Source organism: Fundulus heteroclitus, chromosome 14 (assembly GCF_011125445.2).
Source record: "Fundulus heteroclitus isolate FHET01 chromosome 14, MU-UCD_Fhet_4.1, whole genome shotgun sequence".
Taxonomy (NCBI): domain Eukaryota; kingdom Metazoa; phylum Chordata; class Actinopteri; order Cyprinodontiformes; family Fundulidae; genus Fundulus; species Fundulus heteroclitus.
The window spans coordinates 33,357,517-33,373,289 of record NC_046374.1 but is presented as its reverse complement, the minus strand read 5'-3'; the positions used below and the strand labels follow the sequence as shown (position 1 = coordinate 33,373,289).

At 40.2% G+C, this 15,773-nt stretch overlaps 1 protein-coding gene across 1 annotated transcript in view; it reads right to left on the bottom strand.

The window, feature by feature from the left end:
- LOC105920087 (SH3 domain-containing protein 19) overlaps positions 1-11,141 on the bottom strand; it is a 32,248-nt gene extending 21,107 nt beyond the window's left edge. The window contains exons 1-2 of the mRNA XM_036146908.1: positions 10,657-11,141; positions 1,386-1,422 (exon numbers count right to left, since the gene is read on the bottom strand). Coding sequence (XP_036002801.1) covers positions 1,386-1,422; positions 10,657-10,747 — 128 coding nt within the window. The 5' untranslated portion in view covers positions 10,748-11,141. The remainder of the gene's footprint in view (positions 1-1,385; positions 1,423-10,656) is intronic.
- Between the last annotated feature and the right edge of the window lie 4,632 nt (positions 11,142-15,773).

The window sequence follows — 15,773 nt, the reverse complement described above, 5'->3', positions numbered from 1 at the left end:
GTGGGGCTCAGAAATAAAATCTCTGATTGTATTATATTAAATTTTTCTTTGTCCTTTTCATTTCACAAAAAAAAAAAGATTAAAGAAATTAATTTAAAAACTTGCTTTACGGTTGACCTGAAATCAAAGTGCAAATAAATCGAAACTGTGAAACATGTTTATAAAACAAGATGGCGGCCCTGCTGTAGTAAACAATGACGATAAAACTAAATGTTTGCTGCTAGCAGTTTTACACAATGAACTGAGAACAGGCTTCACTTTACTGGTGTAACTTCAAACTAACTTGAAAAAAAGAAAGAAATTAATAAACTGTCTCTTCTTATGGTAAAAAAACAAAAAAACATTCTGACATTACTGTATTACTGTAGTTACTAATTTACTCCATTCATTCTCCCAGGTCTGTTTTATATTATTCAGCGGGTTGTAGATGCAGCTGTGTGATTTAATAAATTGGTTTACCAGATTAAATGTCAGTTTTTAGTCTTGGATTGTGTGAAATAAATGTCTTACTGCGACATATGTTTTTTTTTCCCTCTTAATGACACATTTTTTGACTGATGGGACTTGTAGTCCAGAGCGACCTACAGTCTATATTTTCCTAAACATATCTTCAGTATTGCAAGCTTCTCTCTTCATGGAAGCCCAATGAGAGTATTTGCAAAATAAAATCCTGATTTTCCCAAACTTAAATCTTACTAAACTGTAAATTTGAATTAATAGATAAAGCTGATGCATCGCCCAGCCCTACAGGAAAGTTAAAACCAGTTTTTTTGTGATGCATCTGAAGGCCCTGAGTCATCCTCTGTGGGGGTTTTGTTTGCGGTGCTCTGCACTCACAGCTTTCTTTGTTTTGCTGCTTTAAACATGTGTTTAGCTGAAGGTCAGGAGCTGCAGGTAATTATTGCAGAGCGAGCCTCTGATTAAAGGACGTCACTTAATTAACACGAGAAAAAAAAAAAAAACACGGTGCAGAGCCAGAGAGGGTTAAAGTGACGGCTCATGTTCGCCTGTTTTTAATGAATAATCTCAAACTGGGGGGGAGGGGGGGACTTTAAACCCGATGACTTTTACAGGTCCCCATGCCAACCAGCCAACAGCCTAAATACTTTGAGGAGTGAGTAAGAGGGGAGGAAAGCTAAACGTGGAAGTCTGCGAGGCAGCAGGAGCTGCAGTTAAAGGCCTTTTGTTCTGTTTGGCCTGATAATCCACACTTTTATCTGAAACTACGGGTCAGACGGGCTGAGATCAGAAAGACTCAACGTCAGACACCCGTCCCCTCGGACCCAGCTGCCTCCTACATGTGGGAGAAATAAAAAAATAAATAAAAAGCACACTTCCTGGACCCAGCAGAACCAGAAGAGACGAAGGGCAGAGGAACCTCCTACCTGAGGCGGTGCTCCGGTTTACGTCTGTCGGGGCGACCTGGGGGAGAAGAAGAAAGGCGGATTGAGTTTCATCTGTAAACTGAACCGTTTGGCAGCTTTCTGAAAATAAAGAGCGTCAGAGAAAACGAGCACCTAGACGTTCTGGTGAATATCACAACGTCATCGGCTGTAATGACGCAACTTTCCCTTTTTTCGTCCACGTCGTCGTCACCCTAAGAGCTGCAGTGGGTCTGTGAAACATGCTGGGTGTTTGTCCACAGCACAGGAATTCAACCGGCCACTTATATGATCAGGAAGCAGGGCATTCCAGCAGGCCGGTTTATTTATCTATATATCATATATAGTGATTTGTCACGAAAGGTATGATTGGGTATAGTGTACACCGTATTTTCCGGACTATAAGGCGCACTTAAAATCCTTAAATTTTCTCAAAATTGATGGTATGCCTTATTAGCACTAAGCACTGATCTTAAGCTGCTTGTTTGTTTCATCGCTGACATAAAACTGATTATATATATATATATATATATATATATATATATATATATATATATATATATATATATATATATATATATATATATATATATATATATATATATATATATATACACACACACATATACATACATACACATTTTTTTATATATAATATATTTTTCTTTTTTTACACTGCTCTCATCTATTTTTGTATTACCTTCAATTATCTACTCTTGCTGGATTGGTGTCAAATGTTCTTGGGATGGGGGGTTAAAATATAAATATGAGTATCATGTCTCTTGTAATTGAAATTATATGATGTAACACTGATGCTCAATAAAAAAGTATTTAAAAAAAAAATTTGGCCGATAAAACATAAAAAAAAAAAATGTTGCACATTATATTTTCCCTTTTAGGAACATTTTAATTTGTCTCTTTTTTTAAAGGTCTTGTATCGGTGAAAACTGCCAAAGTGTTTCGCCTCAACCGTCTGAACAGGCTGAACCAAATTTAGGCCAGTCTGATCTGTGATTGGGGGCCGGCCAAGATCATTCAGCGGGCCACAAAAGGCCCCCGGGCCACAGGTTGGGACACCTCTGCTCTGCTTCCTGCTCCTTTTTTTTGCACAAAACAAACACATCAGCACAGAAAGCTTCACAGACGCACGTTTTCTTCTGCAGGCTGGCTGCTCTGCACACAAACACAGAAAAAAAAAAGTGATGAGCTCATCTCATTTTCTGTTTCCACTAGATGAATCACTGCCTTTTATTTTCTTCCCCCTTATTACTGGAGCTTTGACACAGACGCCACCTTTACCTCACAAACCGCTTTTTTCCATCTCTTTCCTCGAGGACGTGGACTAGTTTTTACTTTAAACGTGTTGAAACGAATAAATAATCAGTTTAAAAGTTTTCTTAGACGACAGCAAGAGGCCGCAACGTGAAGATAGCGAACAAAGCTCTGAGCCTTCGCTGCATCTTTGTTAAAACTTTCCTGGTATTTATTCTGGTGTCACGGCAGCGGCTGACAGACAGAGGAGAGGTCCCATCCTCTAAAAGCTAAACAATGACAGGAAGAGTCCGCCGCATCCCTCAGATGATCAAACTGGCAGCTCAAGGTCGGCATCAAGCAAGAAAAAACAGGAAAACAAAGATCCAGGTTCAACTTTCAGCCTTAACTTCTTTTTTTAAGACTTTCAGATGAACAAAAACTAGAGAGGGGAAGATTTTCCCTTCGTGGATCAGATTTTTTTCCATTTCCTACCTCCTCTCCCTTGCTTTTCCTCACAGTCTGCACGTTAAACCAGGTCGGCTCGGTTCTCTTCAGAGTCCTAAAGAAGCAAAACCTCGGCTCATCTGAGCCCGTTTCCTTTGTTTTCTTCTTCTGCAAATTCAAAAGCGGAAAGTTGATCTCCTCCGCTCCTCTGTCTGCTGCTCCTCTATCTTCTCAGCCTCTGAAACTCGAACCGGACCGCCCGTCGGCTCTGGCCCGGCTCCCCCGATTGGCAGAGAGCCTCCAGGAAGTGAGGCTGTGATTGGCTGTCGTCTGGGGGGGGTTTAACGCTTCCAGATGTTGGCCTCAGCTCCGCGCTCAGAGGAGCGACGCAGCAGATTTTACCCGGCGCTCGTCATCGGGACGCTTTCTGTCTTCACAGCAGGAGCTCAGAGGTCAAAGGTTAAAGCGAAAAGACCCAATGTTTTTCTACCCAAGAAGTTCTCAACCGTATTAAACTTGTTTTGTTTTGAGGGATTACTTTCTGCAAAATAAAAGAAAAATGATTTAACCTTTATTCTGATCAAATTTCCTGAATAAAGTCTCAATAGAGGCTTATTTTCAGGTTTAGTAAAGCCTTGTTTGGTTTAAAGTTATTCAGATGCACGACTTTTTGATTAAAATTGCTTTGTTCAACAAACTAAAACCCTCCATTTATCGCCGTCGGACACCAAGACAGTCGTTGGCGGGCAAACGGAGCCTCGAATGTTTAATATTTCACAATATTTAATTGTTTCTTGAGGTTTTCACTGAGCTTCATTTGCCAGAGCGACAAAAGAACAACAAAAATCCTCCTGAAAGGGAAAGAAAAAGCCTCCAGATGCCAGAAAAATTAACAACAGATTGAGGCGAGTCCTCGGGGAGCGGAGCCACGACGCTCCAAATGTTTCGACTCATGCTGTTAGATTTCATCGTTCAGCTTTTAACGTGTTAATGTGAGTCAGAAGAAACAAGCGTGTCGGATTTAAAAGACGTAATGATGCAAGTTTTTATGAAGAATGTGGCATTGGTTGACTGGAGAGTCAGAGGTTTTACTTGTTGCATTAAGCTTCGTTTTAAATAAACATCTGAGACGGTGAGGAGAAAGCCTGTACCCAGCAGAAGAGACGCTATATTTCCAGATTAATTGACGTTTTTTCCTCACACATCTCTGCCTTTAAGTTGTCAGAATATCCAAGTTTGTTTCTTGTAAAAATGGATAATGAGCCTAGAAAGGGTTTCAGATCACAGTTACTCCCCCATGGCCACAACATTAAATTTTTTCCTCTTTATATGATATTAGGATGTATCGCTACATTTTATTGTGCGTTTGAGGTTAGGGTTAAAGGGGCGTAAGATATTTAAATAAATGTAAGACTTGCACATGATAAGCCTATGAATTTAAGACTTTCTAAGAACCTGTGGAACCCCTGAACGCTACAGTCATCACATCCAACCAATCACAGACCAGGTTCCGTCACCAAGCCCCGCCCCCTTCATAAAGTTCAGAGAAAACACTTTTTTCTTTTCTTTTCTTTTTAAAACCTTGCAGTTCTGGTCAAAAGTTGTGTGTTTATGTAAAAACATAAAGCCACAGCATAAAATGGCCCCGGCTGAACGTATTAATAGATATTTGATAAATATTAATAGATCAATAGGATTTCTATTTGACTGATATGCATCTTGTCCAGCTCTGCTCCATGGTACATTTTCCTTCTGCAGTAAAGGATGTATTCTTGTTTATTTCCAGGCTTTTTGCACGTCTGCACCCAGACTCCCAGTGATGGTGCAGAGCGTTGCTGCTTTCTGCTGCTCTCCTGGTGAGAGGAGCCCTCCATGTTTCATCTTCTGTTCGTAAACGTGAAACCGGCTTCAACTGAAGGCTCTGACCTGCAGAATTAAGGTAATTCAAGTAATTAAAGGCAGAGATTAGCGAGAGAATATTTCCCATTTTGGTCTCGGTTCTGTTCTGGTTGATTTACACCTTAACGGAGGAGGTCTACCTCTACGGTAACTTTGCCACAAGCTAAATTAACAAAATCGGTCTTCTGTCACAATAATACAAGTAAAGAAAAGGAGATTTGACTTTATTTTCATGATCTAATAATCTGGAAAAGATGTTTATATTTAATTTGATTATCTTGTAGAGTGAGATTACAGATTTTTTTTTTAAAAAAAGGTCAAAAATCTAGATTAGAAAACATTAATTTCCTGATTGCAGCAGCCATGAAACCACCTGGAACACCTTCGTTTATCGCCGTCTCCTGTAGCCATGACAACGCAGACGCCGCGGCGGTTCTGACCTGTTGCAGCAGAGGAAAACATCCCATGTTTACCAAACGTCAGGGTTAATTATGGGATGGAGGCGCTCAGAGCGTTCCACCGTCTCTGTTTTAGAGGGATTCCTGAAGATCATCTCAACAAGCGGCCTTATGGCGCGTTTACGCAGACAACAGAGAAAATATCGACCATTATGCCATTTATTTTATATTTAACCATCGTCATCCATCATCACCCAGGCAGGTGAATCGAGGCTCATCCGTTAGGTGCTGTGCAGTGTTTGGTTTTCTTTATAAATTATCCAGATCCAACCTATAGAAACGACAAAATTTAACGTATTTTCATGGTTTTATATCTTCAGAGCAGCCGGCTGTTGATCAGTGATCACACCGACGTCACCTGGTCCTCTGCTGGTGTTTGCCTCCTGCACCGAGGCGCTAACGGCCATAAACGCATCTCTAAATGGCTGTAATATAGCCAAAGGTTTAAAGGATGCGGATGTTTAAAGGACACAAACACAAAAATCAGAACGTGTGATTAAATATGTTAAAATCAAAGCTCTAAAGTGATTAAAAATCTAGGAAGTTTACTGTAAATGTTGCCTTTAAAGCTCGGCTACAGAGCTGGGTAAACAGGTTTGTTGGTATAATAATTGACTTGTTTTCAACATCTTAAATGCTAGAAATGGGCTTGTTGTGTTTTGACCAAAGAAAGCAATCAATGATTAAAATGAGAGTTAAAATAGTGACTTTGAAGAAGAACAGGGGAAGGAGTCGGTGAAACCAAGTTCAGATCCGCCCCACAGTCTGAGAGCAATGAAAGGATCCAACATTTAAAATAAAACAAGGATTAAACCAGCAGCAATTTAGATTTCAACTTGCAAACAAATGGAAATAAAAACTAATCCGGTAAAAAGAAAACACACTGGGCCTCTACATTTGCCGCCCAGAGTCCATCTGAAGTTACTTTAATGCATTAAAGCCAAACCTACAGAGCCGTATTTAGCTTCTCCTCTTTGTAGGTTATTATTAGATAAATAGAATATTAAATAAATAGATTCATAAGTTATTTCTGAGACCTGCAAACACGTCAGAATTGAAGCCTTGGACGTCGCTGCTCTGTAAAATCCTCAGTAAACTAGAAAACATTGAGACTAAAAGCAGCTAAAACATCACAGAGGAGTAGCGTTAGCATCCAGGAGGCTGAAATATGAGAACCCTGCAGCCCAGCGGTCCTCAGAGCTGCTGATTGTAACTCGATAACCTGAGCAGCTCTGCTGAAGAGTCAGAAAACGCCCGAATCAGAACGTCTTCATCACCTCATAGGAGGAAGAGGAGGAAGAGGAGTTATCTTCAGCGATGCTAACCTGTTTGCTTCCTCTGTGAGGCAGAGAGGAAACCTGAGGCTGTCTCTGATTGGTTCAGAGATGGTTTCATGCTCTCACTCTTTACTGACCTTTTTAGAAGGCCAGCTTTTCCTCTAGATCTGGGCGATAAATCCATTTAAAATCGATTCATTCTAATTCACAATTCTTTAAGATTTAATTATTCGGGAAAATCTGGATTTTATTTTGATCCCATGAAGGGAACAGCAGCAACGCTGAACACATGTTTATGGAAATATATTTTATAAATATTATAAAACAGAAAACTCTTTTTACCATAACATAAAGCTCTTTAATTTGATCGTTTACTCAGTGTTTTTCTATAAAGTTGGTTCGTAGTGAGTCTGTTCTCGGCTCAGTCTTAATAAAACCACCAGCAGCAACATTTAGTTACATTTTCTCTGTTTACAGCGGCAGGGCGGCCATCTTGTTTTACCAGCCTGGTTCACAGCCTGTTTTTAGCTGCTTTGATTTCAGGTCGACTCCCAGAAGAAACGCTTGACATGAAAATACGTTTTTCAAAATGATTTCTTTTCGTGAAACGAAAAGGAGTAAAAAAAAATCAGATTTAGTAGAATAAAATCAAAAGATTATATTTTTACGCCATATCACCCAGCTCTAGTTTCCACTGTCGTTTGCTTTTTATGTTTTAATCGTTGCTTTCATTGGTTCTATCTTTGCCATTTGGGTGCCTGATGGTATATTAAAGCCTTTTATAAATTAAGTTTGATGTTACCTTCCTTTATTCATGAGCTCCTCGCTCTTTTTATGCCCTGTTACTTAAAACCGACTCACTTCCACTTTCCAAACGCGCATCCATGACAGAGATACATTACAGCAGCAGCAAAATGACCAAAACAACAACCTTTTGTGCTTATTTTGACTTAATATTCACATTTTATTTTTTTTCCCTCCAGGTAAACTTAATCAGTAAAGACCAAAACAAACTGCTGGGCTATTATCTCAGCCGCGGTTTGAACCAAACGGAGCATTTTGCTCTTTTTGTTAAACTGAATTAATCTGCTTTAACGTGGTGTTCGGCCGGGTTTCTTTACTTCTTTATTTTCTCTTTCCACCTTTCGTTCATTATCAAACTTTGCTAAGTTTTAGCTCAGACATTCAGGGCTAAACACAACCTATCGGATCTGTAAACATGGAGAAAATCAACACTCCTTATCGTTTCATCTCCCTCTATAAAGCAGAAACGTTAAACGTCAGGCTTTGTCTTGCGCGTAAACTCCCCGCCTCTTGAACTCAGGGCCAAAAATCAAAGTCTAAAACTGTCACCTCATATAAAAGGGACTCTACAGCCGCCACGTTTTTGGTAAGCTGTAATTTTCCTGTTATAAATAACCGAAAACAGCGACTTTACGGCCTTAACCGGCTTGTTGTGGCTCCAGCCGCCAAGCGCAGAACTGCAAATCCTGCAAAAAGCTCTTAGCCTGGCAACCAAGGTCATTTAAAAACAGCCTTGAAGGGAAACCAAAACAACTGCTAGGACCTGAAGCCGCTGTTGTTGTGGACTATAACCGCCTAAAAGACCATTTTAAGTCATTAAAACCACCTTAACCACAGGGCAGAAGGTGCATCGGCGTCTCGTCTGACTCACAGACAACAATCTGCCTCGATGCGCTGATGAGGGGTAAAAATTACTGCTTTCTGTTTCTACCAGCGAACCGAAAGCATTCTGGCAGTCAGAGAGACGTGAAGATGAAGCCGCTGCCCGGGTTCAGTCTGGGCGAGCTGGGGCCTGACAGCGAGGCGAAGGAATGCCGGTTTAAAGGAGTCGAGGCGCTCCACCCTCAGGACGCCGCTCTGCGTCACTGCGTGTAAAAACCAGGAAGCTAGATTTAAAGTTCAACCTTCAGAACACATTTTTTGCTGCGCGTTATTGTTAATAATCCAGCTTAGACAACTTTATTTGTCATTTTGCATGTATTTGTATGTATTTACAAAAAAAACATAGCAGGACGCTGTGAGCTAGCTTGCTGCGACTGCATATTTGTCCAACCAGGAGTCTAACATTCACAAGAAAGGCTAAAAACATTTGATTAAAGCACCTACTACCAATTTAACAGTTAAATTAGGGCTGGACGATATAGAAAAAAAGCATATCGATAAAATAGAAATCATATTGATCGATATCGATAATTATCTAAAAAATTAAAAATATACATTTTAAATGCAACCCTGGCAATTTATGCTGTTGCTTGATTACCTATTTTTAAATAAATGGATTCAAACACAACCCTTTATTCAACCAACTTTTTACGAAAACTGTAAGTGTTAAAAAAGAAAAAAGAACATGTGCTCTCTGAACTCTCTGAAGGCTGATGGAGCTTTCCTGGGTTTGTGATTGGTTGGGAGGATGCAATGACTGTAGTATTAATCTACATGATAGGCTAAAATGCACTGTTCTTTTATTTAACTTTTTATTGACCCCTGTTTTATATTTTGAACCATACTATATATATTGATCTATCGATCGATATATATCGTAATTGAATTATCGTCCAGCCCTAAGTTTAATATATGTTTTTAAACGACCAAATAGCCACATTTCATACACGACGACATGCTGAATTTGAAAACAACACAAGCCGAGTATATATATTTTTTTGTTTCAGAGCACATAATTCTGTATAATTGTTTAGAAGAGCGAAAATACCTTTGATAGGAAACAAAATGTTCTCTTTTGGCTGAATAAAACTACTCCCCAGTGAGAAAATTAGTTAAATACCCCTGCAATATTCTTGTATTATTATTATTTAGCAATTCTTTGTGCATTTAGGACTTGCCACAGGTGTTTAATGTATATTCAGTGAGTCAATTACCCCAGAAACAATAATGTAATCTTTAGAAAGCTCTCCAGCTTTGCTGACAAACATAACTGAGTCGACCGTTGCCGCAACAACAGAGTTTAGCTTAAACATAAAGGCTTATAGAACATCCCGAGAAGGCTCAAATGTTAAATAAAAACATTTAAAATGTTATTTTTTATCATTCTGGTTGATTTACAGCTTCTGATTGGCTATGTTGAGCCATTAAGTTGCTGATATTTTAGCTAAACAGGAGAGGAAGGTCCTCTTTTATCAACCCAGTGTTAAATTTCCCAGGAACACGCCACATACCACAGCAGAGTCCCTCTGGAGCCATTTAAAGGGACAGTACCCACATTTAAAGGGACAGCGCCGCACATTTAAAGGGACAGTACCCACGTTTAAAGGGACAGTACCCACGTTTAAAGGGACAGTACCCATGTTTAAAGGGACAGCATTGCACATTTAAAGGGCCAGCGCACGTTAATTTAGTTTTCACCCAAAATGTGTTGTTATGCAGACTAGCTAAAGGGTAAAGTTATTTTATATTCTGAGTAACATGGCCAACTTGGCTCTGACCAGAGCCGGCCCAAGGCAGAAACAAAAAAAAACATCAGGGGCCTCCCATCAATGCTCAAATTCTAACACGTACCAGGGATTATATATTTGTTTAATAGTTTTACATTTGTTAAAAGATTTTAAGATGTTTAAATTTCTTACCGAGATTAAAATTTGCGATTTAATTTTGCAAAAGCGTAAAGAATAATCCTGGTGTCTCGGTTTTGTTAACCTGGGTAAAATCTGATGGTGAGAGTCCAGGTTTGGGTCTGATTTGCTCATAAAAACGTCTCTCTATACTCAGACAATTTATTTAATTCAACCTGGACCTCAAATTCCCACTAAATCTGAATTAAGATGCTTTTATCGGTGCGGTGGGCTTAACAAAGATGGGCCCCAGACCCAGTTCTGCCCCGGGCCCCGTAACCCTCTCCACCGGCCCTGGCCGGGGCAGCTCTCCCATGGACCGGGATGTCAGCAGGTGCTGCTGCCGCCTTACCTCCGCTGCTGGGCGGCTGTCTCCGGACCACCGGCTCCCGCCTGTCTCTCCTCAGGTTCTCCTCCTCCTCCTCGGACCGAGCCTCGGCCATGTTCCAGCCGCTCCTCCGCGCCTCCTCTGCTGCTCCTCTGGGGTGAAAACCGAGCTCAGCGCGGCGACATTTTCCTCTCCCCACCTCCACCTCCACCCTCACGGCTCCTCGTCGCGAACACCGACCGCAACGCCGCCCGCGTCTCCCTCCGGGGGGACGAGTTCACCTGAGCGGCGGTAACTTCTCCGCTCGGAACGACTCCCGGGGTCGGGTAGAAACTCTCGCCCTGCGGCCAGAAGTCGTTCCCGGGCGGAGCCGTCAGCGTCCGGGGAGAAAGCGGCGCTGCTCCGCGTCTCGCTCCAAGACTTTCTGCTGTTTCCCTGTTTCCCTCCGCGAGCTCCTGACACGGAGCCGCACGAGCGAGCTCCAGCTCCGTGACGTCACTGAGCGGAGGGGGGTAAAAAATAAATAAAAATGGGGGAGGAACGAAAAGAGAGTACCGTAATAAGCTTATCTGTCTACAGAGGCGGTCCTAGGTTTAATGGGGCCCGAAGCTAGAAATCACTTAGAGGCGAATCAGAGTTTATTTATGTTATTTAGGAAGAAATGTTTGCAATTATTTTTAGTTTACAGTGGGTGCAGGAGGTTAGACCGGACAGGGTGGTAATTTGCACAGATTCAAAAGCTGCAATAGAAAGTATTCACTCAGGAGGAAATAATAGGAAAGACCTTGTATTAGAAATTTATCAGAGTTTATTTAGGTTATATAGATGTGGAATAGATGTTCTGTTCTGTTGGGTACCGGTACATGAAGGAGTGAAAGGAAATGAAACAGCAGACAAGCTAGCTAAAAAGGCTTTAGGAAAGCAGAATGTAGTTGAGATTACATTTGGGAAAGGGGAAGGGAAATCAATAATTAAAAAGAAAGAAACAGAAATGTGGCAAAAAAAATATGGGATGAAGATGAGAAAGGAAGAAGATTATATAGGGTTCAAAAATCTGTAATAATTAAAAATTATGGAGAAAGAAGCCGAAGGGAAGAGATAATTTTTACTAGATTAAGAACTGGACACACATATCTGAATGAGTTTTTGTATATACTAGGGAAGAGAAATAATGATATATGTGAGGGTTGTGGAGGAAAAGAAAATGTGGATCATGTTCAGATGAAATGCATTAAATATGCAACGGAAAGAGAGAGGATGAGGAAAGTAATTATGGAAAATGGGAGAGAATGGAGTATTAAGGGAATATTAGGGCGAGATGGAGATGGAGAGGAAAATATGGTAATTAATAAAGCATTGTTTTTATTTTTACATAACACAAAATTAAAAAAATAGAATATAGTAGGTGGAACCATAGAGCTACACACTCATGTACAGTAGGTGGCGGTATGCACCTATAAGTTGTTTGTGATCCGCCAATAAAAGGAAAAGAAGAAGAAGAAATCAGAGGCGTGTTGTTCAGGGTGGCCAGATGGGGCCCCTTAAACTCTTGGGGTGGCACACTGAAACTACAAGCCATATTTTCAGGATTTTATTCTACTGTTGCAGTAAACCTGCCTGTAGAAAACTATCTTAAATACTTGACTAAACACCTACACTGCAAAAAGGGAACCAAAAGTAAGTACAATTTTCTTGAAATTTGCGTATTTTTCCTTGATTTGAGCAGCTAATTAAGACCATTTGCCAATGGAAGGAGTATATTTACCCCTAAAATAAGATAATTAGATAAACAGCCCTTTAAATAAGATGATGGAGATGAATTGTTCTTATTTTAAGTGCAAAAATCTTATTCCATTGGCAAATAGTCTTATTTACCTGCTTACATCAATGAAAAATACACAAATTTCAAGAAAATTTGACTTATTTTGAGTTCCCTTTTTGCAGTGTACTAATATCTTTTGGTTTATTGTTTGATTTTTAATGTGCGTAGACCAGGGGTCTGCAACCTGTGACTCCGGAGCCACAAGAGGCTCTTTGGACCTTCCACAGTGGCTCTTAATTGCTTGGGCTACAAATAATATTTTTATTATGGCATTTAAATATAATGATAATAATACTTAAATAATAAAAATAATAATAGTACCGATCCGTTGTGGTGAAGAGAGAGCTGAGCCAAAAGGCGAAGCTCTCGATTTACCGGTCGATCTACGTTCCTACCCTCATCCAGGGGCGGCTCTAGACAGGGGCCCACAGGGGCCAGTGCCCCTGTAGAAATGGTCCAGGCCCCTGTTATGGCCCCTGTACTAAAGACATATATTAAATAAACTTCTTACGATTATATGCATTGGTGAAGAAACCACACCTGATTTGTCACTTTGACCAATTTTATTTTTTGTACCTTTACAATTTCACCCTAACAAGGGTTTAAAAATCAAGGTGTTTTACTTTTAGCTTCAGCAGAATTGAGCTGGGATCACAGTTTTCATCTGCTAGATCAGGGATCTGAAACCTGCAGTATCAGTGCCGCAAGTGTCTCACTTCATATTAAGCGATTAAATATTGCCCTGTTTTATGATTTCATTATTTTATGTGCCCCTGTGAAAAAAACACTGGCCCCACCTTGGCCCCCTAGGTAAATTTGGTCTAGAACCGCCACTGCCCTCATCTATGGTCACGAGCTTTGGGTCGTGACCGAAAGAACGAGATCCCGGATACAAGCGGCTGAAATGAGTTTTCTCCGTAGTGTGTCTGGGCTCTCCCTTAGAGATAGGGTGAGGAGCTCAGTCATCCGGGAGGACTCAGTAGAGCCGCTGCTCCTCCACATAGAGAGGAGCCAGTTGAGGTGGCTCGGGCATCTGGTTAGATGCCCGAGCCATCTAACCATAGGAGGGACTATGTCTCCCGGCTGGCCTGGGAACGCCTTGGGATTCCTCCTGAGGAGCTGGCCCAAGTGGCCGGGGAGAGGGACGTCTGGGCCTCCCTACTGAAGCTGCTATCCTCGCGACCCGACCCCGGATAAGCGGAAGAAGACGGACGGACGGATAATAATAAATGCAGGTTTTAGCAGTTTTGTTTCCATGGAATAATTCCTTTTAATTTTCAAGACAGAAGGATGATAAAAGTGCCAGTAATATTTAATCTCAAATCAATATTTTTTTCATTATGTTGGAAATTATGATTTTTTTTACATCATTATCCACAAATATCAACATTCCATCCATCCTCTTTTTTTTTTGTTAAATCTCAAAATAGACTTAAAAGGGTGTTTCTTTAACAATGACAACATATTTCCTATTGTAAATTATAACTTGTCTTTTTTCAAAAGGCCAGGCAACAGTTGCGGCTCTGAACGAGTTTAATTCAAGTGGACTGTAGGCAAAATGGCTCTTTAGACAATAAAGGTTGCAGGCCCCTGGGATCGACCAATAACGGTACAGTTAACATTTTGAAAACAAAGTACCGTAATAAGCTTATCTGGCTGCAGAGGCGGTCCTAGGTTCAAAGGGGCCTGAAGCATAAATTTTGATTTTGGTTTATTGTTTGATTTTTAATGTTACTAATGATCTAATGTGCATAGACCAGGGGTCTGCAACCTGTGAATTTGGAGCCACAAGAGGCTCTTAATAACTTGGGCTACAAATTGTATTTTTATGTTGGTATTTAAATATAATAATGATAATAAATGCAGATTTTAGCAGTTTTTTTCTTTTCATGGAATAATTCCTTTAAATGTCCACCACAGAATGATGCTAAAAGTACCCGTAATACTTTTAGCAATAATCAATATTTCATCATTAAGTTGGAAACTGTGATTATTTTTTACATCATTATCTACAAATATCAACATCCCAGCCATCTTCTTTTTTAAAACCTCCACCCCTGGCCATCCCTGGTGGCTCTATTGGTATTGTTGCATTCAATGTGCCTCGGAAAACGAATACAGGAGCTGGGAATAGAGTAAACCTGAGTAAAAGGTGTTCCAGTTAACACAGTCGGAGAAGTCGGGATTCCAAAATGAAAAACAAAAGGTTAGAGTTCCACTATGACATCAGCCGGGAAAGCTGTTGTTTTGTTCGCGGAGTGTCTTATAAATGTCATTTTAATACTTTACACATAAAAACACCATTTTTAATTTGTTCGGTTCAGATTGGCAGCCGCTACATGTAGACCTGACATTGGTTTTTAGACACACTCTTACGAATGTGTCCTGTAAATATTCTATCACAGCTTTTCTTATGCTGATGCGAGGAGCTGCCATGTTTGATCCGACAATCGGCTTTGAAAAATGTATCTGGTCGTTTATGGTTGATTTTTTTTCCCGATCGGAAGCTGGGGTTTCCGATTTCCGACATCAAATGGAATGCAACACTTCTTGCGATTTTGGACCCTAACCCAGCCGCTCCAGTATGGGGATAGGCTCCGAAACTAGTCCCAGTTAAGAAACTAAATATTATCTGCAGCAAAATAGGTGAAAGCCACTGAGTGCAGTTCTGTAAAGAAACAGGAGAGAGTTTTGATTTGTGGAACTTGAGAAATGTAAGTAACCAACATCAGCATCTCAAAATAGCATCTAATTCTGAAGTATAATGCATTTATCAACAGAAACCCAATCTCTTTTATAAAACTAAATACTCTGTGGCAGGCAGGAGTTCTGAAGACTGCTGGAAAGATGGAAAAGCAAAGACTGTAAGCTTAGACTATTAAAAATTCAGATTCTTAGCCACAGCTGCCTGAAAAAGAAAAGGTGAGGGTTTCCCTTTTACCAATATTTTGTTGTCATTATTGCTTAATTTTTTTGTTGACCCTCTGATGCAGTTCAGGTATAAATAGCAGGTGATATTTCTTTTACATTATATACAGCACAACAACACTAGATGCTGCCTAAACAACTGCTATATTTCGTTTAGACTTTGGCTTATTTATAATAGCATAATTAGGATTTCACAAAATGATAGTGCTATTTATTTCACTATTTCTACTTCTAGAATAAGAATTACGACAAATACAACTGAGGAACACCATTTACATTGCTTTTATTGTACAAAGATTTCCACACTGTCCATTAGTAAATTAGTGCAAACCAGGGGCAGAGCTAGACATTCCTATCATCAGGGGCTTAGCCCAAAAAATATTACTTCATT